A 22,176-nucleotide genomic window follows, 5' to 3' on the forward strand; every position below is an offset into this window, starting at 1 on the left:
GTCGCTATTTCACAGCGTGTTTTCAGTTCAGGAAAGTTAATTGTAACATTTTGGGCGCCTAAAAAGTCGTTCAGTGTTTGGTTGTATTGAAAGAGTTGGCTGTTCAGTTTTTCCAGTAAGTACACTTTGTTTTAATGGTTTTAAGTCCGTTTTTCGCTAACAAAAATTAGCATTAGCATTATCACAGTTAACCATAGACTGTACATGCACTGTGCTAACCAAGCTAGCAGCTGGCGCTAGGGTCAACTCCACCATCTCGTCCAAATATGGTCACTTCTGGCTCCAAAAATCCAAGACGGCGACGGTAAAATTAGCAAACTCAAGGCATCAAAACAGCAGTCCACAAATCATTGGGTGATTTCCAAAATTTTTTACCGTCTATGATTGCAACCAACTTCTGCAGCCTACTTAAAACAGAGGCAGTGATATTTAGAGCTCAATTCATCACTAGCCAAGTTAGCTATTGTCTTTACAATGTGGTTTTACATAGTTAATTTTTTACCCAGATTTGGCAGGTTGGCAGGTGTTAATTTGGGCCCTGATTAAGGCATATAAAAATACTGATGATTGGATCAATAGCTTTTCTTGTTGATTGGAACAGTAATTTGTATCAAACTATTTTAACATTTTTGCCACATAAAAGTCCTTAAAAGTTTCAACATCACACTTGTGTAAATTGAATATTGGACCACAATTGGCTCCAAACTAGTTGTGATGTCATATATATTGTATGCCCACCCCTAAAAATCAGATTTTCAATGAGCACAGAGAAACTTTCCAGTTTCAGCAGATGAATATGAAAACAAACTCTGCACATACATCATTCTGCACAGTGAAGCTCAAACGTCCAACTGAAGCAACAAGCAGAAAAACACATTTTGGAGTGAAGGAGGACTTTAAATAATAATTTAATGGCACAAGGACATACAATAACCATTACATTCTATAGTGCAAAATGTAAAAAAAAAAAAAAAAAATTAAAAACAAATAAAGAATAAGTGTACAGGCACACTAACACATGCTAATGTCAGCAAAAGTCACTGTCAAATGTAAGGGTGCACTGTTCAACTTAATGTTGCGCTTGAGTATAATATGGTGTTTCTGTGAGCTGACTGTAGCTGAATCTGTTTTGCAGAAAATGATGCTGAGGCAGTTTATGCTCATGAAGCAGAAGGATCAAGTCCTCGCTCATTTATCTGTCAGACAAATGAAGACCTGCCAGCTGACAGGAAGAAACTTTGTGGAAGAGAGAGTCAAATTAACTGTTTATTTGACTCATACACTGATAGGAAACAGACATGTTACTTTTTTTTTTTTTTACAAACATGTAAAAGTTGTAGAAGATAACACATTTCTTTATTTTTACATGTTTCAGTAAATGATTGAGAGACTAGAGATGAAACATCTCCTTGTGGCTGACCTGGTGGGTAAAATATAGTGAATCTTCAAACCGTAGTGTAAAACCTGCATATAACAATAGTGTACTATCACCTTTATTATCTTACTGTTGAGGTTTACTGAGTGTTTTTTACAGGCCTGGACCACAGCGAGAAGATTTTGTCTCAATCAAATGGAGCAACAGGTCCAAGAAGAGCTAGACAAGGAAAAGTGGCTTTCACAGCTGTTCTGCAGGAAAGTCACACTGGAAGACCTTCAGATGTTTGTGTCAGTCATCCGCCCAAATGCAGAGGAGTCTGTACAAACATTCCTCCCATCACGGTACGATAAACTGCTGAAATTTTTTGGTAGCATTTGACTTCATCCAGTCTCTGCAGGGGACGCAAAGACAGCAGAGCTCTTAGAGCTTGAGCAGAGCACTGCGCAAGTGGTCCCAGAGGTGGTAAACACTGCTCTGAAGTTCTTCCTGGAGGAACCAGAAAACTGAAGCTGACAGTGAGGTTGAAAGACTGCTGACTGACTCAGTAGCTCCCTGTCTCTCTTAGTACGGACCTGTCTCTACACCTCTTCTGCTTGGGGTCTGCACTGTAGTGGGATGATACATGGTCAGAGCCATCTTCAAGAAGTTTGACCATCACGCCAAGACTTTTCACCTGATGGATTACGATGAAAGCTCTTTCTCTGCCAGAGAGGGCGTCACTCTTCAATCCGGGACATGGACGGTAAGTGCAGACTGCTGCATCCAGCCAGGCTCAGCTTCAGCTCAGCACCTCAGAGGGGCTACAAGAGGGACTAAAAGAGGGACTTCTGGAGGAGAGGAAGGCTTCTCTGGAGGTCTTGCTGGATGAGACAACCACTGTAATGACATCCGTGTTAAGACTGGAGACCAATGTGGTCGTGTACATGGAGCCAGAGCTGGATGTACTACAGGAGGATGTGGAGGATCAGGACTTGAATGTTAAGGGAAAGAAGAAAGTGTGTGCCTTCTTCCACGGCATTTGGAAGACAGTGTCATACTGCTTTAGTTGTTCCTCTGAAGACTGAATCACATCAATGTCTCTGTACTGTCTGTAATACTTAATTGCACTAAATAAATGACACTTAGATTGAAGAGAAAACTGAAGCTGACAGTGCTGAGGTTGTAAGATTGCTGACTGACTCAGCAGCTCCCTGTCTCTCTTGGTATGGACCTGTCTCTACACCTCTTCTGCTTGGGGTCTGCACTGTAGCGGGACAGTATGTAGTCAGAGCCATCTTCAAGAAGTGTGATTGTGGCTCCAAGGCTTTTCACCTGATGGATTACAATGAAAGCTCTTTCTCTGCCAGAGAGGGCGTCATCTCTGCAATCCAGCACATGGACGGTGAAGTGCAGACTGCTGCATCCAGCCAGGCTCAGCTTCAGCTCAGCACCTCACTGGGGCTACAACAGGGACTCATGGAGAAGAAGGAGGCTTTTTCAGAGGTTTCTGCCATAGAGGGCCTAAAAGAGGGACTTCTGGAGGAGAGGGAGGGTTCTCAGGAGGTCTCACTGGATGAGGTGACAACCATTGTGACTAAATCAATGTTAAGACTGGAGACCAATGTGGTCGTGTACATGGAGCCGGAGCTGGATGTACTACAGGAGGATGGGGAGGATCAGGACTTTAGAGAAAGGAGAAGAAGAGAGTGTGTGCCTTCTTCCGTGGCATTTGAAAGACAATGTCATGCTGCTTTCGCTGTTCCTCTGAAGACTGAATCATATCAATGTCTCTGTACTAACTGTCTGTAATACTTGAATTGCATTAAATAAACTAGTGCAGTGCCTGTTCAAAATGTACCCATTGGGAATGGGCTGATTCCTTGGCTACTGCTACTTCAACACATAGAAAAATTAATACAGTGAAATAACAGGCTAAGTACTATGATAGTAAATAATTTCTTTTCTCATTTCGAGTAAAATTGGGGCTACATTTAAAAATATAATAATGTGCATCCTAAAGTGGATCGGTCACATTGGGCTCTTAGATTGTTCCTATTTTCTGTGCATTCAGTGCTGATTTGAGTGGGTATGTACGCTTTCTGTCTGGACACAGAGTAAAAGTGTCCATTCTTGATTAAAAGCTCTGTTTTTGCTGTCTACTTTTCTATTTTTTTGGGTAGGGGGATTGAGATCTCCACCTATGTAGGGGGGTCCAGGGACATGCCCAACCAAGAGATTTTTTTTGCAAATAGGCTGTTAAATGGCTGTTTCGCATTAATTTTAAGGGGAAGAGACATACCATAACAACCTGCTCTACATATCCAAACTAGTGCACTTGAATAGCATAAAATCATTCACTTTGAATAAAACCACCAAATTTGTAATGTATCAATTTGTTGTTAGTTAAGTAAAATGGATGTTTATCACTTCCTGAACATATCTTCAGCCATTTGTCAGAAGTTTTGCCATAATTTAACTGTACTTAATTCCTATTACTCTGTGGTGATGAATATTGCAGCGTTGTTGACTGTCAAGACAATGGCAGCTGGCACATCCACCGCTCCTCTGCACTGTTTTGTATCCATGTAAAAAACAGTCTTCAGGCAAGAGTCTTGTCTATGCTCAGCTGGTCCTTGGCACGTGGCTCAGTCCCCTGCTACAGGCAAGACAAGAAACCTTGTGTCACACACACAATAACTATCTATTAAATAACTGCAAATGCATTTCTAACTTTAAACCATATGTGACTAATAAATAAATAAACTGTATGGATTAGTGTATTCATAATTGTGTCCTTACCAGAGTATTTAGACCTATGTTCTCACCTGCTTATCTCACACTCCCCTGCCTGCCGGACTGCTGCCCTCATGCTGTCTCTCACTGTGAGAAAATCACATAATCCAGAAAATAAAAGTCAGACATTTCTCTGGACAACTCTTACATGTCTTAGCCTGCTCGACAGTATTTGCTTGCCACAGCATTTTAACTCTTTGACCTCATTACCTGGGTCACCTGTGCCTCTTCGCCCTCTTTGGTCACCCTGCCTGCCCTGCAGCTACATTCACCTTCTTGGATCTGATGAAATATAAGATACAACTTAGAAATTAAAAAAAAAAAAAGTTATACCTAGTATTAGCAAGATAATCACAACTAGGTAGTAGCTCCAGTAAAAGTAGTCTGATTATATGAGGGCTAACGTTAGCCTAGCTAGCTTACAGTTGGGCTAACAATGACACAGCAGAAATGAACTTTCATTCAATTATTTGACTCATGAGTGGCAGGGCCATAGCAGTAGCATACCTCCTGTTGGGAATAGATTCTTTTCTTTTTGTTGTTGACCAACCAACAACTTAAAACTGTTGATTGAAGCGACTTTTGTCGGTCCTCTTTTCATTTTTAACGCTGATTTATTGTAGCTCGCACCAGCAGTTACTGCTATTGCTTGACAAGACGCGGGAGGATCGGTTGGGCGCAACCAAGTCTCACAATACAGGGGCGGGGAGGGGTTTAGAAAAGTTTTTCTTTGCTTGCTAATTATATTTAATCAAGAAAACCAACCACTTTATCATGGGGTATAACAGTTAATATTTTTATTCATCATTATGATATGATATTTGGGGGGTTGTACTGACCGGTTTTGATTATTGAGGGGGTTATAACCTCCCCACCCCCTGTAATTTACGCCTATGGTTGTGTCTATGTGTGTCTTTCTGTAAATTTGTTTTTTAATCCGACCAATAAAGGATTTTTGAGGCTGATACCAATATTGCTCCTCTTTATAATGAGTACAGACAAATACTTCATACAAACATGAGCTTTACTCCATGTTATGTTGTGTGTTGTCAGTGTTAACTGCTTCGTAAAGACTGAAAAACTCTTCTTGGCTTATCTCTGGGGTTGACAGTTTGAAAATGTTCAAATGATGGTGTGTAAAAGTGTGGTAGGGAGCACTAAGAAACACTTCCCCTGACTGCTCTTGAACACAGCCCTTGTCTTTCCAGCCCCATCCTTCCTGTCAATCAGGATCAAGGGTATTTAAACCTACAGTGAAGAACTTTTGCCTCCCTCTTCTGGCAGTGAGAGTAATTACAAAAACACTGTGACGCCTGCTTATGACTTATGTCTCCTAGCTGCTGTAGCCTTCTTCGTGCGACTGGCTGTAAAACGAGCATGATTTGTGACATCACAAATAGTTCGGAAGCCAATCCTGGTCCAATATTCAACTTACAAAAGTGTGATGTGGAAACTTGAACCCTCCAGTGCACATACACTTGACTTTTCAGTGAAGTAGGAGTCTTGTGTCATCTTGTGTCCAGCAGTTAAACTTTTAAAATGAAAACAAAACAAAACAAAACAAAACAAAAAAACACCTCAGACAACACATCAGACACATGTTATTGGTCCAGGAAATCTGTTTTAATACATGTCTGGAGGGGATTTTAACATACTTGGCAAATAAAGCTGATTCTGAATGAGTGGGGACTCCATAGAAGACTCAAATATACGTTCTTAGGTGGAGCACTTGAATGCATCACTGTAGAAAACTTCCACATTCCCGGTGGGATTTTCTTTTACAGACGTTGGTGTTTACTCAGCTCGTAATTAACGGTATTTCCGACAGGATTTAAAATCAAGGATATGCTCGTTTGTCAACTCGTCACTTCTTCCCATCGTTGGATTACAATCTCACCAAGCTAGTTAACGTTGACATCTCACCTCGGTAACGCCTCTCTGTCGCCTCTCCTGTTCCAAAGTACAACGGTTAGCTAAGTTAGCGGGTTTATGTGACGGTTTACCGGGTCAAAGAGCATTTTTACTGGATAAAGTGACACCTTCTCACAGACTGAGGCCGTTTGAGTTCCGCCTACTATTTACTTTATGATATAACTTTAATATAAACGTTACTAGGTGTTTGAGGCAATATGAGTCGAAGAGGTGAAAAAAACGAAACCACCGGTGAAACGTCCAGCGCTCCTGTCGGCTCTCAGGCTGACCAACCAAAGAGGATGAAAATCATTTATGTCGTTTACCTCATCACCGCTTTGGATATAACATGGATGTTTGTACAGTTCTCTATAACCCCTGTAAGTACAGTGTAGTATATCTTATATCAGACTTATGGAGCCGAGTTTTCCGTGACTGCCGTGAAATTAACACACATGCGGAAGCGCACAATGCGAAAGTAAATGAACTCTGGAGACGTTTAATCACTGATATTGTTGTTATCAGTAATGACAGATGGTCTGTTGCATTGATGATTGAAGGGAGAGTGATCATGTGTATTATATGACTTATTAAAAGCAGCTTGTCCTCGCTACGATTACAGAAATGTACTGGGTTTTCTTCAGCAAACCCATATGCACCACTGTAAGCAGTGGTGGAAGAAGTATTCAAAAGTAATAATACTACAGTGCACTTTAAAAGTCCTATATTAAGTGTACTCCAATAAAAGTTCAGAAGTATTACGTGCAAAATTAGCCAGTGGTTGAAGTATTCAGATTCTTTACTTAAGTAAAAGTACAGCAATGCAAAATACTCCATTACAAGTAAAAGTCCTGCATGAAAAATCCTACTTAAGTAAAAGTACTGAAGTGTGTAAGCCAAAAAGGTTGGAAACCACTGGTTTCATCTTTAACAATGTGTTGTATTTTAAAAGTTTGTTATATTATCCATTGTGTCAAATCTTTATCTCAATAGTAACTAAAGCTGTCAAATAAATGTAGTGGAGTAGAAAGTACAATGTTTCCCTCTGAAATGTAGTGGAGTGGAAGTATAAAGTAGCATCACATGGAAATACTCAAGTAAAGTACAAGTACCTCAAAATGGTACATAAGTGTACAGCACTCAAATAAATCTACTGAGTTACTGTCCACCTGTTTTTAAGCCCTGAACTAAAGAGAAGAATATTATAAGCATTTCTCTAAAATGCAGAATACTGCAGGTTAGACAACTATGTATACTCATCTACACTGGTCCAATGAGTGTATTTGATTAATATTTATTATTTGATAATAATGTATTTTCAAAGTGACTGTTGAATGAATGGACAAATTTAAGTGGTATCCTGTTTTGAGGCGAAGTTTTGTAAAGTTATGTGACTTTTGCTTTGGACTAGAGACAGCAGGGAGCTGTGATTTGTGGTGGCAGAAATGGAAATTACAAGACATATAATTATGTAAGCAGAGAAACTAGAGGAGAAACACACCTTTGGTCAGTGTTAACAATACTGCAGTAAAACACCCCCATATCGCTGGAAATGACCAAAAGTCATGTTAATCACATGCAAACTGCTAACACTTTAAGACTAACGTCACGTTTACATCACATAGCAGATACTCTGACCCTTTCCACAAAGGACTTGTAACACTATCACCTCCCTTGTTGAAATTTATTCCTCATGACATTAAGAAAGTGCAACATTCTTTATCAAGTACAGAGGAATCAGAAATGTACTCCTGAAGATTTGCAAGTTGCAAGAATGTTTCCCATCGCTATCTTTCATCCCACATGACATGACATGAATGTGGCTTAATATACATGACATCCAATAAAAACTGGGGTCATACAAATAAAGTCAGCGACTAACCTGATCTGACCACATGAGTGTCTAAGAGTGAATAATTTCAGACTGTCAAACAACCTGCGCTGTAAAAATCATGCAAGTTAAGATGCTGTAAACATATTTACACGCTCTCCATCTATAATTTTGTCGTCCTGTTTGTCCGTGCTGTATTTCTGTTGCATGTCTGTCTGTCCTGGAAGAGGGATCCCTCCTCTGTTAGTCTTCCTGAGGTTTCTTCCATTTCTTCCTCATTAAACAGTTATTTTCCTCCTTATTTTAACCAAAGGTCAAAGGACAGGGAAATGCTGTGTACTGTGTGTATGTGTGTATTTTAATGTGTGTATTTTCACTATGTTTCTCTAATAGTATTTGGCAAAGAAACTTGGCTTTGACACATTGTGGTTCGGTTATTTACAAACCATGGTAGGTCTAATCCAGCTGCTTGGGGGTCCTATGTTTGGGAGGTAAGTGCAGAGAAATGTAGATTTGGCACTTTTGGCACTTGTACAGATCTGCTTGGAGATTATTCTTGATGTATTTTACAGGCTGCTGTGCTGTTTGGCAGAAAACTTGTGCTTTCTTTTCGTTTTGTCGGCAGGTTTGCAGATCTGTTCGGGGCACGAGCAGCTTTGTCTCTGGCATGTTCTGCAACAATTGTTTTCTTTTTGCTGCTGGCTGCAGCAAACCATCCTGCCATGCTGTTTGTCCACAAACTCCCCACAATCTTCATGCATGTCCTACCGGGTGAGCACCTCTCATCTACAGTCCTACTCACTCAGATTAACATTTTAAACTTCAAACCTAAGTTATTGTTCGGCATGAACCAGAGCTGCAACAATTAGTCGATTAATCAGTTAGTTGATTGACTGAGAATTAATTGGCAACTAACAGGCAGTTTTCACAATTTTCTGACATTTTATAGAGAAAATGATTAATGGTTTAATCAAGAAAATGATCATGATGAAAATAATTGTTAGTTGCAGCCCTAGCATGAATCAATAATTCATCATTACTCCTTCATTTCTTCTTCTTTTAGTGATGTTTTGGATGGAGAAGTTCTAAAATAAACATGCAAATCAAGAATTTGGCATAAATTAGGGCTGCAACTAATGATTGTTTTCTATTACAGATTAATCTGCTGATCATTTTCTTGATTAATCAATTAATTATTTTGTCTATAAGAATGAAAAATGTTTATCACAATTTCCTGAAGCCAAAACATGATGATATTCAAGATTCAAGACACTTTACTGTCTGTCACATAGCAACAGAAATTTCTCTCTGATACGGTTCAGTCAAAGACAAAGGCAGACAAATGCAACAATAACAAAATAGAAACAGTAAAAACATCACAGTAAAACGACTCTAGATGCTTCATCATCTTCGCTGTAGTTTGCACATGTGACCTGCAGCTGTAACAGTATCTAAAACATTGAGGCAAATATAATTAGATGAGCAGTAATTGTCTGAATTTGACCCTTAAGCACACAGAAAAATGGGCGATGTTAAGTGGCAGACAACGTGCAGTAACCTTGAAATATTTGGGATAATGAAAAGGTTTCACCACTATTCTGTGTATCTTCTATTTGGTGCATATTTATCCTCAATGCAGTTTGAATAGCTTTTATTTCCATCGTTCCTGTCTTGTCTGCAGCTTCTCAGATGGTCGTCACAGACCTTTCAGAACCAGACAAACGGGCGGATGCTTTATCCAAACTAGGTCTGTGTTTTGGGATCGGTATGATAGTCGGCTCCACGTTAGGCGGCCACCTCAACACACGCTATGGGTAAGTGTCACAGTATGTGTGTGTGTAGTTGTAATGTGTGTTAACGTTGGGCGATGGAGAACAAGTTAAGATTGAATGATGTACTGTAGAGTGGAGATGGAGTTATATCAGGCAGTCAGGGTTTTAAAAGTTCTGGCTGTTTGAGCATTTTCTGTAGTTGGATTGGTACAAAATTATTTATTATTATTAATCTTTATTAAACAAGGACCATGCATAAAAACATTAATCTCAAAATGAGAAGAGATGATTTATACTAGATTTAACTATTAGCTAATTTCTATCTGCAGTCGCTGGACAGGTACACAGAACAACTGCCAGATAATAAAAACATTCATTGACATGCAAACTATTACACAGTCTCTATAACACTAACAAGAAAGTAAAGTAAGTAGAATATTTAGCAGCTAAAGAGTCAGTTATTTTCATAAGGAGAGACCAAACCAGACATAAGAGGAGAGTGAACACTGGACTGGCAGTTGGTTCCACTGCCTCCAAGTGGCCAAAATAATCAATTATTAAGGCTTCAATCAAACATGGCAATGAGTTGAAAATGACTGATGGAGTTTGGTGTTGAAACGTTTAAGTGCTATGTACAGAATACATGCGTAGAATTTTAACATTTACGCATATCTATAGTACAACCAAGATGTTTACCTAACATTTCATTTACTTTGTATTTCCCAGGGAGACGTTTGCTGCGTGTTTCGGTGCTGCGGGCAGTGCCTTCAGTTTAATGTTGGTTTTAAAGTTCATCCCAAAAACGACTAAAGGTCAAGCTCCAAGAACCAACACAGACAGTAAGACGCATTTTAGTCAGCTATAACTAATCTTCTCAGCTATTTGGGAATCTGTATGAAACGCTTATATGTTCACATTGATGGCACACAGGCATTAGGAAAATTGGGGTGTTTTGGGTCACTGATTCTTCCTGTTAAAGTGCAGTTTAAATCACATTTAATGACCCCTTTTGCAGTGAAAAATAATGCAGTGCTTTTTCAATTAATGATCAGCATTTTTATAAAAGAAAGAAAAAAGATAGTTGGGGAAATATGTCAAACACTGACATATTTCCCCAGTTCACAACTGGAGACAAAGTAAACAAACTTGACAGACTTGTTTTGTTAGCAGTGGCATTAAAGAGTCAGAAACATACCAGCATCTAAACTCACTGAAGTGATATTTGCAGGTATGTTGACCTGCTGTTTAATGTTCTGAGCAGCTAGTTAGCTATCTAGCCTGCAAACTGACGTTAGCGGTGCACTTTTCCCTGGTGAATGTTTGTTTGGTGACTCGTTTAAGAAGCTAAAGTGCAGAAAGACCAGTGTTTCTTTTCTGGGTTGTTGTTCAAACTCTGTGGTTGTGGTGTTGCGTCTGGCTGTAATTCAGTGTTACTGATGTTACTGCTTTACGCAAATATGGTTTAAAATTAAGCAATTTGGTCGGCTGTATGAAAAAAGTTCTCAATCTACGTAGACTTAGAACTAACAGTATTCAGACGATTAAATTCAAAGATCAGGGGCACGATCGCAACCAAAAATGATAAAATATAAAGTTCTCCTCTCCTATTTTTTCCTCAGAGGAGAACACAAGACAAGTAATAGACAGAGTGGATGTGTATGCTCTGACAAATATGCAATGTACTTTAAATTTCAGCTGTCTTTGTGAATACCTTACTAGTCTTACTATTAGAACAGCAACATGAAAAACGTCCATCATAGTTTAGTTTCCTAAAGTCCAAGGTGACGTCTTAAAATTGTGTTTTTTTTTTTCGACCACTGTCAAATAAGACTAAGAAAACCAGTAAATGACATGAAATGTTTTTGAAATGATTAATTATTTATCAAAGTAGTGTGCATGTTCAAAGGAATAGAACACTCTGTTCAGCTGTAGAAGGTGTGTATGCATTACATCACTTCCTGTTGGGATGTTCCGTTGTCATAATTTGTTTATTTTTAAATCTTAACCTGTGTAGCAAGACACAGTAAGATGTAATATTCTACATTTCAAATCTAATTTAGACGCAGGGTTAGACAGCAGAAATCAGGAGGAAAGATGGAGTGTTTAAAAAAAGGGTCGTTTGACAGTGATGACAAGAGTTTGCATAAGGCGGGGCCCATGTCAGCTTATCATCATTACGTCTTATCGTCGATCCTTCCTGATGCTGAGCGGGAATACATACGCGTGCAAAAGAAAAACAAGTCCCTTGAGAAGGAGAACGAGGTCCTCAAGAATAAGGTGGACTTCCTGTTGACAGATGCCGAACAGTTCGAGGCAGAGCGCCAAAAAATCCACAAGGTGACCAAAAGCAGAGACGTCCTCAGGAACCAACTGCTGCAATGCAAAAATGAACTGTCGGTGTTGGGTAAGAAGATCGGGATCCAGCAAACGGACCTGAAGAGGGGGTGCAAGCAGAATGAGACCCTCAAGGAGGAACTGGAGTTAGTGAAGAAGGAGCTGCAGTCAGCGAAGAAAGGTACCGTCATCCAGAGGATAGAGCAGCAAAACCTGAAGGAACGACTGGACCAGGTGATGAAAGAGAGAGACGGCATGAATGATAAGTGGCTGCAAAGCAGAAACGAATGCTCGCAGTTGTGTGACAAGATCACAGTCCAGCACTCAAGCCTGAACATGAAGGACAGTCAGTGCAAAGAGCAGGTGAGGGAAATCTATTACCTCAAGCTGAAGAACCAGAAACTTATGAAGGAGATGGACATGATGGAAAACGATGCAGGGGACCAGAAGAAGGAGCTCCAGAGGTGCGAGGAAGAGCTTCAAACACAGAGGGAGAAGTATAGAGACAGCGAAAGGTGTCGTGCTATTGAGTGTCAGCTGGGAAAAAGAATAGTTATCCTCCAACAAAGACCTCAGATGTGGCTCCGAAAGCCGAGACGAGAGGTGCCTCACCAGAGGATCGAGTCCTTACAGAAAGAGCTGCACACACAGACCGAAGAGCTGAAGAAAACACAGAAGCGGTGTGAGGAGCTGAAGCAAAGTCTGACACGAGTATCAGCGCAGTTCCAGCTGTGCCAGAAGACGATCAGAGACCAAAAAGAAAGGCTCAAGATAGTAACGACGGAGAAGAACGTGTACAGAAGTATGACTGAAAAATTGGGGAAAGAATTATCAGACATGAAGAAGGCGCACCGCAATGAAAAACAGAAGAACTTTAGTCTGAGAGCAGCCAGGTGGACAAAAAGGTTCAAAGTGCCTCCTAAAGAAAAATCAAACCATCCCCACCCTACACCTGTCTCCCCAGTGGTCCAGCTGAAGACTGGAGATAAAACCAATCAGTCCCAACCCCCACCAGTATCCACTGTGGTCCAAGACCAGTCTGAATTAAGGATTATAGGGAAAAAAATGTAACTGTGCTCTTGGACTTCCCTAATCGGAGGGATTATATTGTGGAGGGAGTCTTTAAACTTATTTTTAAAATAAAATAAAATTTATACTCATCAAATTCTTTGTGATTTTTATAAGGGTAACAATATATATATTAATAAAGTTAGAAAAAGTATGTTGCCTGTTTATGCATAAATACTGCAATATGCACCATATTTGTGAATTATATAAAGGAAAATCCCCATGAACCTTCATTTGTAAGATAATGTGTTTTATTTAAAAAACACATAATTTAATTTAATTTCTTTAAAATACTATTAACATGTTGCTGTACATCTGCATGTTTATTAAAACTAGTCTGTTTGCAGGGATATACTGCTATAAAATGGGTTTATTGAGTTCCTTCGATGTGTTTCATCAGTCTGAAGGTGTTTTGGTTTGTTGGTGTTCACATTTTCTACTAGTCGTATAAATTAATGGGGATTTTCACATCAGTCAAACCTCAGAGAGAATATGCTTATTCAAAATTCACAGGGAAATTATGAATTGATTGTTTATGTCCTGGTGCTACTAACCTGTCTAACGTCTATGGATTGTCGCCACCTGCGTGTTTTTCTTTCTTTTCACTTGGATTTTTCTCTGTTAAAAGACACCAAGTTTACCAACTGATCCAACTTTTATCCACTGATTCGAACCAGAGTAAATTAACTAAAGGTAACGTGCATTAAATAATCTTTTCTGCATAAGTCGTGATGTGCAGACTTTCCAGGTTGTTTTGTGTATTTTTTTGTGCATTTCATAAAAGAAGAACATATACTCAACTTTTGTTCTTATACTCTATCCATGCTTCTTGTCTCTTGATACTTTCGACTGTCAAATAGATTCCAAAAAAAAAATCTTAAAAAAACCAAAACAGAATAGGAATGTTGTCTACCTGAAAAAAGGTAACGCCTGCACACTTGAAGCCACAAAAGTTTATTCTAGATGTTTCAATCCTACTCGCATGTTTGTCAGGTCAGGTCATGTCATCTCACTGTGCCAGAGCCAGAAAACGTACGACAGAATAAAATGTCAATTCAGGTTTTGTCAACTGACATGAAAAATGTTCTTCTTGCTTCTAGCAATCGCTTATGAGTCCTTATCGACTGAACGTTTATTGGGATGAATACACCAGTCAGCGTTGATTGTTTAAGGCAAAATAACTGCTAACATAAACATAATATCAGATGAACTTATGAAGTGAGATGAAATAGCTATTAAGTGTAATTATTAGTAGTTACTTCAGCAGTAATTCAGATACACACAAGATACACAGCACTATAAATGACTGCTATTACTGTTCTTCAGTATGTGGTTAAATTAATAGTTTGACATTTGGGAAATAAACTTATTGGCTTTCTCAGTTCTCATCTAACCAACAGTTAGACGAGAAGATCGATACCACTTTACTATTTTCCCATTAAATATGAAGCTACATCCAGGGAACAGTTATTTTATTCAAGTGTAAAGACTGGACATTGGGAAACAGCTAAAATAATCCACCTATTAACACTTCTAAAGCAGTTTTACAGAGTTTATGTGCTGGATCGTTTCTTGTCCATAGCTTCATATTTAATGGACAAGATATTAGAGTTCATCTTCTCATCTAAATCGGCAAGAAAATGAATAAGCATATTTCCCAAAATGCTGAACTGTTTCATTGAAATCATTTATTTGGGTTGAGTTGCAAGGCAGTGGATTGATTTTGCATCAGCTACATTTGTGCCTCTCAAATTCATACTGTGATTGTTTGTTTTGGCCTTATATTATTTGTTCAGTTCTTTACACACACTACATTTATTCTTTATCTTTGAACGCAGGCACAGCGGCGGCAAGTGAGAACAAAAACAAATCAATATTTAACGTGGGAGAAATCACAAGACTGATGAAGTTTCCAGGTGTGACGCCGACTTTTGTTGTGAAGATAGTTGCAGGTTTGCCATCAGGTGAGAGCTAATGTGAAAATAGTTTTGAATATGTTTGTGTGCAAGACTGTATTTACTACTACATATATTTTCATATTTGTCCACATAATCAACAACTTGTGTCAATATCAATACTTGTCATGTAGCTGAAGGCACAAAGACTGAAAGATTTAAACGCCTGCTATGTGATCGTAATGACATGTTCTGCCTGCAGCGTCCTCACGCTGCCACTTTTAATTTACAGACATTTTTGATGTACAGTGGAAATGACAAACACTAAATGAATACACTCCAAAAGGCTTCAGGCCATCAGAAATGTAAGAAAAAGTGTGGAAACCTGAAAATGAAATATTGCTCTTCATTCTCTTCATTAAGGCATTTTTCAAGTGATGTTCTCCGTCATTGCGATGGAATTCTTCAAGCTGGAACCTGAGCAGAACGGCTATGTGATGGCGTATTTTGGTATAGTCTCAATGGTAAGATATTCTTAGTACTTATTATATGCAGATTGACAAGTGGACAAGCTAAGACAAGCTAATTATAATCTCATGACTTAGCTGATGATGATATCAGACTGTAAGACGAGGTCTATAAAACCCGTTCTGTTTGTTCAGGTTGTTCAGGGAGGAGTGATCGGGCGGCTGACAGCGAGATACTCTGAGAGCTCGCTGCTGCTTCTGTCCATCGGAGTTTCTTCTTTTGTGGGACTGGCTCAGGTACACACAAAAACACACCCATAAACACACACACACACACCAGAGCTGTTAAGGATTATCTAATGTACTGCACTGGGCTGTTTCTCAGGATCTCTGACAAAGAGCCAAACGTGAATTAGTCTGAAACCTCCAACTTTTCCAAGGGGCATAGACCAAAATGCATCTGGATGCAATCGGATAAACCTACAACCAATCAGAGCAATGAAACCTGTGACGTAGCGCTGACTGAAGGAAAAACGTAAACAGACTACAGCGTCCCGTCTGAAGTACGGCAAACACATCTTATCAACAAAAGCTTTAAGTGCAGCTGTTTGTTTTTCTTTTAGAGCAAATATACCGTCCAGTTCATTTAATACTGTTGGAATATCAGATTCAACAGACCGTTCCACATCAGCGGCAGCCATCTTGGTTGTTTACAGAAATGTAAATCAACGGCGCTCCTCTGTACAGTCATCGCATCAAACCCGCCCCATATTAGATAAACGGTTGTGATTGGCCCAAACTCAGCCAGGTTGGCCGAGCGGGAGGAGGGCCAGACGCATCTGCAAGAGCAAATAAAACATGAGCTTGCAGATTTCATTTCTTTCCTTCTTTATCTGATCAACCGACTACTGACTCATTTTACTAATTTGACTTTCTTACCTAACTTTACTTACTTTATTACTACCACTTTTAATGGAATATTTTTCCATTGTGGTATTGATACCTTTAAGGATTTGAGGAGCACTTTTAACTGTATCTGAACATCTGTATCTGTTGACACACACATGTTTATTTCTATAAAAGTGGAATTTAATTGAGGCTTTTTACTCTTAAAGTTCAGTTAAATTGCTGTAATAACATCAATACGTGAAAAGCTGCAGCGTATGTTTAATTGTAGGTATTTTTGTCTTTTGTTTTGAATATTTATGTTTTTGTGTTGCAGATTAGAGCTAAAATGATTTGTTGATTATTTAATTAGTTGATGGACAGAAAAATAACTGCCTGTTTTTTTTTTACATTTCTCTATTTCATTGCAGTGTATATAAATTTTTTTATCTTTTCACATTTTTGAAGACAAGAATTTTTATTTTAGGCTCAAGTGATGAGTGTTTGTCATTTTAAGTAAATGCTTAATAACTACAAATTAACTACTGTAATTAACCAGTAATGACAGTAATCATTAGTTGCAGTTCTTAGATGGGTTGCTTCTATTGAAACGTCTTCCTCTCTGCAGGGTTACATGCAGAACGTGTTCCAGTTCTGCCTCACCGTCGTCCCGATGGTGTTTTCTCTCAGCGTGTTTAATGTCATCACAGACAGCATGCTGACCAAGAGCGTACCGTCCTCCGACACAGGTGAGGTCATCCTGCTGCTTCCTCCTCTGGAAATCAACAATAACATTTACAACAACAGGCTAAAACAGGTTTTATCGCATGTGATTACAACTAAAAGGTTAAATTTGAAACAGAAGATGGGAAAGAAGTATAAGCTTACAAAACAGGAAACAGAAAATAATCTGAAAAGTACAGACTCTCCATACCAGACTGTGAAAATGAACATGTAAATCCAGTAAACTCTCTCTGCTCTTGCACGCAGGTACGATGCTGGGACTGAGCGCCTCCGTTCAGTCTCTGCTTCGCACAGTCGGCCCAACTATCGGCGGCTTCCTGTACGTGAACTACGGCATTTCCTCAATAGGCTTGATCCAGTTTGTAGTGAATATTGCCGTGTTCGTGTTCATGTTGCATCGTGGGCTCAAGAAGAAAGTCGAACAAAAGGACTGAAATCACTTTTAAAAGCTTTTCTTTTCATCTCCGTCTATCGTCTAAAAAAACAACAGAGGTGATGGAAATCCACATTTTATTTCTGAAACAATCATTTTGACAGTTGCATATATTGAAAGCACTCAGTTACAGTTGATTACATGTTGAGGTGAGGTCAACAGAGTCACTGTGTTGTACTGCCTGTGATGGAGATTCAGGATCAAACCACTAGATGACAGCAAATCCTCTGTTTTACCTGATGATGCTTGTTTTTTTGTTTTTTTTTCTATGGTTCATGGTTCACATTCATGTTACACTTTTACATCAGTTTGTTGATATTGGAGGTTTATTAGATATTATCAGAAAATGTTAAGAATTGAGCCAACCGACATTATTCCTAATTGAACATATTAAGATCAGAACAATGTGTAATTTGTAATGAAAGATTATTTTCTTATATGTATTTTTATATATTAAACCTTTAATAAATGATTTCATTTTTGTACACTGATTAATTTAAAGCCTTTAATGTATTCCAGACTTTCCATTGAAAAGATGCAGTGAGTCACTTTAGCTTAAAGAGCTGCTGCTTGAATTCACTTGAGTTTTACTGTTTTCACCTTTATATATATATATATATATATCAAAAATAAAGATAATAAATACTTAAATACTAAAGAACATTACAGCCACTACAACACAATGATGTCAGTGTTGTGGTAAAACAAGAAAACTTGTTTTAGCAATTGCATGTATAAAAACTTGAATCAGACTGGGTGATGCACTTGAGAAGAAGCTTTTATCTGCTGTAGTATGTACGTGTTTTTTATTTATCTCCTGAAGTCAGAAGTATCCTGCAGAGAGTGTTTCCCCTCGAATAAGACTGGACATACTGAACAAGAAAGAGTGGAGCAAACCTGTTTAAGCATTTAATTTCTGCATGTGAAGTCCTGCAGATCATATTTTGTCTCAGTCTGCAGAGCCAACACTGCACACACAGTCAATTAACAAACATTAAATCATTAGCGCAGGAGTATAAATGACGTACTATGAAGGGGATAAACAAATCCTTCAGTGTTAATCGTGTTCTGTCGTATTTATGTACAGTTTTCTGCTTCCTCGGTTGCCAAGCCGCAGCATGCAGAAGTGATGTCAAATAATCTGGAGCAGGTGTCTCATTGTTTCCACAAAATACTCTACTGTTTTGAAATATTACGTCCAGCAATGCCGGATAATTATTATCTTATTTTAACAGTAGGGGGTCTGTGGTGTTACAGAGATATTATGGAGCAGGCTACACTTTCAACAGATGTCACTTAGAGAGTGAATTCTTTGGCTGTTTGTTCAGGCAAATATCTGCGGCAAACAGACCGTGACATTCAGATTACGACTTAAAAACTGCAATGAATATAGAGGAAAGAGGGCCTGAAGAGAGGAAGTTTATCTTCTTAAGGATTTTAATGAGACATTTTGAATTGGAAATGGCCACCAATGATAGATCTTCTCTCTCTTTTCATTCCAAACATTAAATATTGAAATTAAAATTAGAGACTTGAAAAAATGTGAATCCTATTCTTTAAAGGCAGATATATTATTGTGGGATTATGTTATATCCACCTTTTTATATTTAAGGTATTTAAAGTTTGAAAAAATCACACATTCAGAAATCCTTTGCTGTCCACACAGACCTGAATTGCTGCTGGATAAATCATGCCATAATTAACTTTACATGTTTCTTTGTATTACTGAGAGAAAGTCAAAAAAAAATGTATTTCTGCACAGCTTTCAAATGTTAAGTTGATTCAAAAAATCCAAAAAGTCAAAGCGAGCATATTGGAAGGATATTTAGCGGCTGGCAGGGTGTCATGGCGTATTTAGATGGACTGCACCTTTAATGTGATCAGCCGTCTCAGTGGCAATCCCATCATCTGAGCCTGATCCTGCAGCCCGCACCTACAACGCTCGCTCATTACTCGCTGTCGTCTGAGTCGTCAAATGTCTTCAAAAAAACACACTTTCACTGTAACTTTTGTCCACATCCGCTCAGTTGTTGTGACTTTTTACTCAAGAGAACAAAATAAGCCACTCGCTGTTGAATCTCCTGCCTCTGTGTGACTCACAGAGACTCAAAGGAGCTGTAGATGGATTTGAAGGGTGTCACTGTATCTGTGGACCCAGGGGGGGCGGCCCTGACCACTGGAGGGGGTGCCTTGTTACACTTGGCCCTTTGAGTCAGGGGGAGCCGGGACAATGCTGCTGTTAACACTCCTGACGGGGACCTTTGGGTTCTCTGAAAGTTTAATGTGACTCTGCGAGCGACCTGCGCTCACTGAGGTCAGAGATGAGCGCTGGCCCGGCGACGGTCCAACGTTGCCTTGTGTTGGCGCATTGGAAACTAAACGCCAGCGGGGGGGCCATCGGGTCCCGGGCTTGTTTTGTCCCCTGTGGCATGGATAATGAGGCATCTGTCTCCACCTGCCGCATGGAGAGATGGGGCTCACTGTCTCTCTTAAAAAGAGCACAGGTTACCTATCTGATTTGTTCTCGGCAGGCCAGGGACATGATCTGAAGCAGAGGAGCCTTCGGTCTAAATGTTTTATACTGAGGCTTTCTTATTTCTCTTTGTGTCACACCACACGAAGCTCCTTATCACAGACACTTTGCTCAGTGTCTTGTTTGCTGCATCTAGATAATCACGATCCAAATCAATCAAACATGAGTCGGTTTCACCAAATGTTCTTGTATTTATACCTTAAACGTTAAGATACTATTGCATTACTTCATTTGTCGTAAACTACAGTTTGTAAGCTGCTGATTCTTGCTCAGAATGAATAGAAACCTGATGTGCATGTGACAGCGAGTCAACATGGCCGCTCAGCTCACCACCCCCTACCTCCCCGTCTTGCTCTCCAGCGGACCTCGTGGAGCTCGTGGAGTTGGCCACAGGAACGAAAGGTGATCTTAAAGGGGTTTTGTCTTGGTGTAATCAGACAGCGACATCATCAATCATGAGAGGGGGAATTACAGCGGGTTACAATGGGAGATAAGATAATGAGTGGGGCCACAGCGACCTGGTGAGGGACAGCTCGAGTTCCCGTCCTGATTACATGGCAGCGGCCTGACTGGCTGCGAACCAGCTGAGGACGCCGGCTGCTCAAATCCAAGATGAAGAAAAACAATTTTTTTTGTCCAACTACAGCGTATTGAAAGTAGCAAAGAACCAGATGCTAATTTGTTGTAATGTATTTAATCTTGTAAAAGAAGTTAATTTACTTAAATCTAAAGACACAATGAGCTCCAATCAGTGTAACATATCCTTAGCTTTAAACTTCCAACTAATTAACTCTAAATATCAAATCATCAAGTTTTAATGGCAGTTAAAATGGTTTTCAGAACAAAACCCAGAAGAATCTTTAATTCACAAGGCAACAGATGAGTTGTTTGTAAGGAAATGATGTTAAAATCAGCAACTGGTAACAGTGGTGTGTAGCATGAAGATGTTTATTTCAGAACCAGCAGAAGTGGCATCAGTGCTTGTTTGATTTAAGAGACTCACATGTCCAACGCTGCAGAGATCAGTCAGTCCCCAGCAGTGATGCTAACGTTTTGGTCCACTGAATACAATAGAGGCATCACGCAATATTAAACAGTTTGATGGAACAGACAACATGATGTATAGCAATTAGGGTGAGGTCATTAATATGACATGGGTTCATCCTCTGAGGAGCATTAAAGGACAGGTTCACAGTTTGTCCAGTGTCTAAGATAAACTTTTAAATACATTTTTGCAAATTATGAAGGGATCTTCTGGTGGTTTGTATGAACAGGAGGAATGATTATGGTAAGAATATGTTTCATTTTTCATTTGGGCTCCTGACTGTTGTTTTAAGACAGACTTGGAAAAACTGTGAACCTGTCCTTTAATGGTATATGGTGGTCGATTTGTCAGTCATTCATCCCCCAAAAGATGAATCCTCCCCTGACTTTTCCTCTTGCACCACCATAGAGTTTATGTGAGTGAAATGTCTCAACAAGTGTTGGATAGATCGTCATGAAATTTAGCACAGACATTCATGCACCTCTCATGATTTGTAATTACTTTGGTCATTCCTTAACTTTTCATCTAGCGCTACTGTTTGGTCAAAAATTGTTTCAAACTTTGCTTTACCGAATACTTATAAAACTAATAACATTCCCATCAGCCTCAACTGTATTTTCTGTGTAGTGCTAATTAGCAATTGTTAGCATGCTAACACAGTAAACTCAGATGTACAGATAGTAAACATAACATAGTAAAGAGTAAATGCTTAAACATCTACATGTTAGCATCATTACTGTGAGCGTGTTAGCATGCTAATGTTAGCATTTAGCTCCAAGGACTGTTGTGCTTAAGTACAGCCTCTCAGAGCCGCCGGCATGGCTGTGGACTCATAGTGTCTACAGCTAGCTCTAGTGGAAAGTTTAGAGGGTCAACGAAAACCTTAATAATCATCTGCTGTGGCTAATGAATGCTAAATAAATTTCATGGCTTGGCCGGCAGTGGTGGAATGTAACTAAGTACATTTACTCAAGTACTGCACTTAAGTCTAATTTTAAGGTACTTGTGCTTTACTTGAGTATTTTCATTTTATGCTACTTGATACTTCTACTCCACTACATTTATCTGACAGCTTTAGTTACTTTTTAGGTTAAAATTGTACATAAAA

At 39.2% G+C, this 22,176-nt stretch overlaps 1 protein-coding gene and 2 long non-coding RNA genes across 5 annotated transcripts; 2 read left to right on the forward strand and 1 right to left on the reverse strand.

The window, feature by feature from the left end:
• The first annotated feature begins 129 nt into the window (after nt 1-129).
• On the forward strand, nt 130-3,214 carry LOC137200902 (uncharacterized). The gene is made up of 2 exons (XR_010932103.1): nt 130-1,423; nt 1,535-3,214. It is a non-coding gene; the product is annotated as an uncharacterized lncRNA (long non-coding RNA).
• Nucleotides 877-5,042, reverse strand: LOC137200943 (uncharacterized). 3 transcript variants are annotated; one of them, XR_010932109.1, is made up of 4 exons: nt 4,658-5,042; nt 4,361-4,432; nt 4,157-4,237; nt 877-4,013 (listed from the first exon to the last, which is right to left on the reverse strand). It is a non-coding gene; the product is annotated as an uncharacterized lncRNA (long non-coding RNA). The 3 variants fall into 3 exon arrangements; XR_010932113.1 differs by having other exon boundaries at nt 877-4,010; nt 4,183-4,237; nt 4,658-5,030; XR_010932107.1 differs by having other exon boundaries at nt 4,183-4,237; nt 4,658-5,024.
• Nucleotides 5,043-5,860: 818 nt separating this feature from the next.
• slc22a18 (solute carrier family 22 member 18) lies at nt 5,861-17,975 on the forward strand. Its single transcript, XM_067615904.1, has 10 exons — nt 5,861-6,441; nt 8,286-8,383; nt 8,518-8,663; nt 9,574-9,706; nt 10,391-10,503; nt 14,905-15,030; nt 15,385-15,485; nt 15,624-15,725; nt 16,942-17,062; nt 17,304-17,975. The coding sequence occupies exons 1-10, from the start codon at nt 6,280-6,282 to the stop codon at nt 17,489-17,491; spliced, it is 1,290 nt and encodes a 429-aa protein (XP_067472005.1). The 5' UTR covers nt 5,861-6,279; the 3' UTR covers nt 17,492-17,975.
• Nucleotides 17,976-22,176: the final 4,201 nt, after the last annotated feature.

Source organism: Thunnus thynnus, chromosome 1 (assembly GCF_963924715.1).
Source record: "Thunnus thynnus chromosome 1, fThuThy2.1, whole genome shotgun sequence".
NCBI classification, from domain to species: domain Eukaryota; kingdom Metazoa; phylum Chordata; class Actinopteri; order Scombriformes; family Scombridae; genus Thunnus; species Thunnus thynnus.

Coding starts and splice junctions, on each gene's coding strand:
- slc22a18 (XM_067615904.1), top strand. CDS start 6,280: ATGAGTCGAAGAGGTGAAAAAAACGAAACCACCGGTGAAACGTCCAGC. Junction 15,726..16,941: donor CTTTTGTGGGACTGGCTCAG/GTACACACAAAA, acceptor TCCTCTCTGCAG/GGTTACATGCAGAACGTGTT. Junction 17,063..17,303: donor CGTACCGTCCTCCGACACAG/GTGAGGTCATCC, acceptor TCTTGCACGCAG/GTACGATGCTGGGACTGAGC.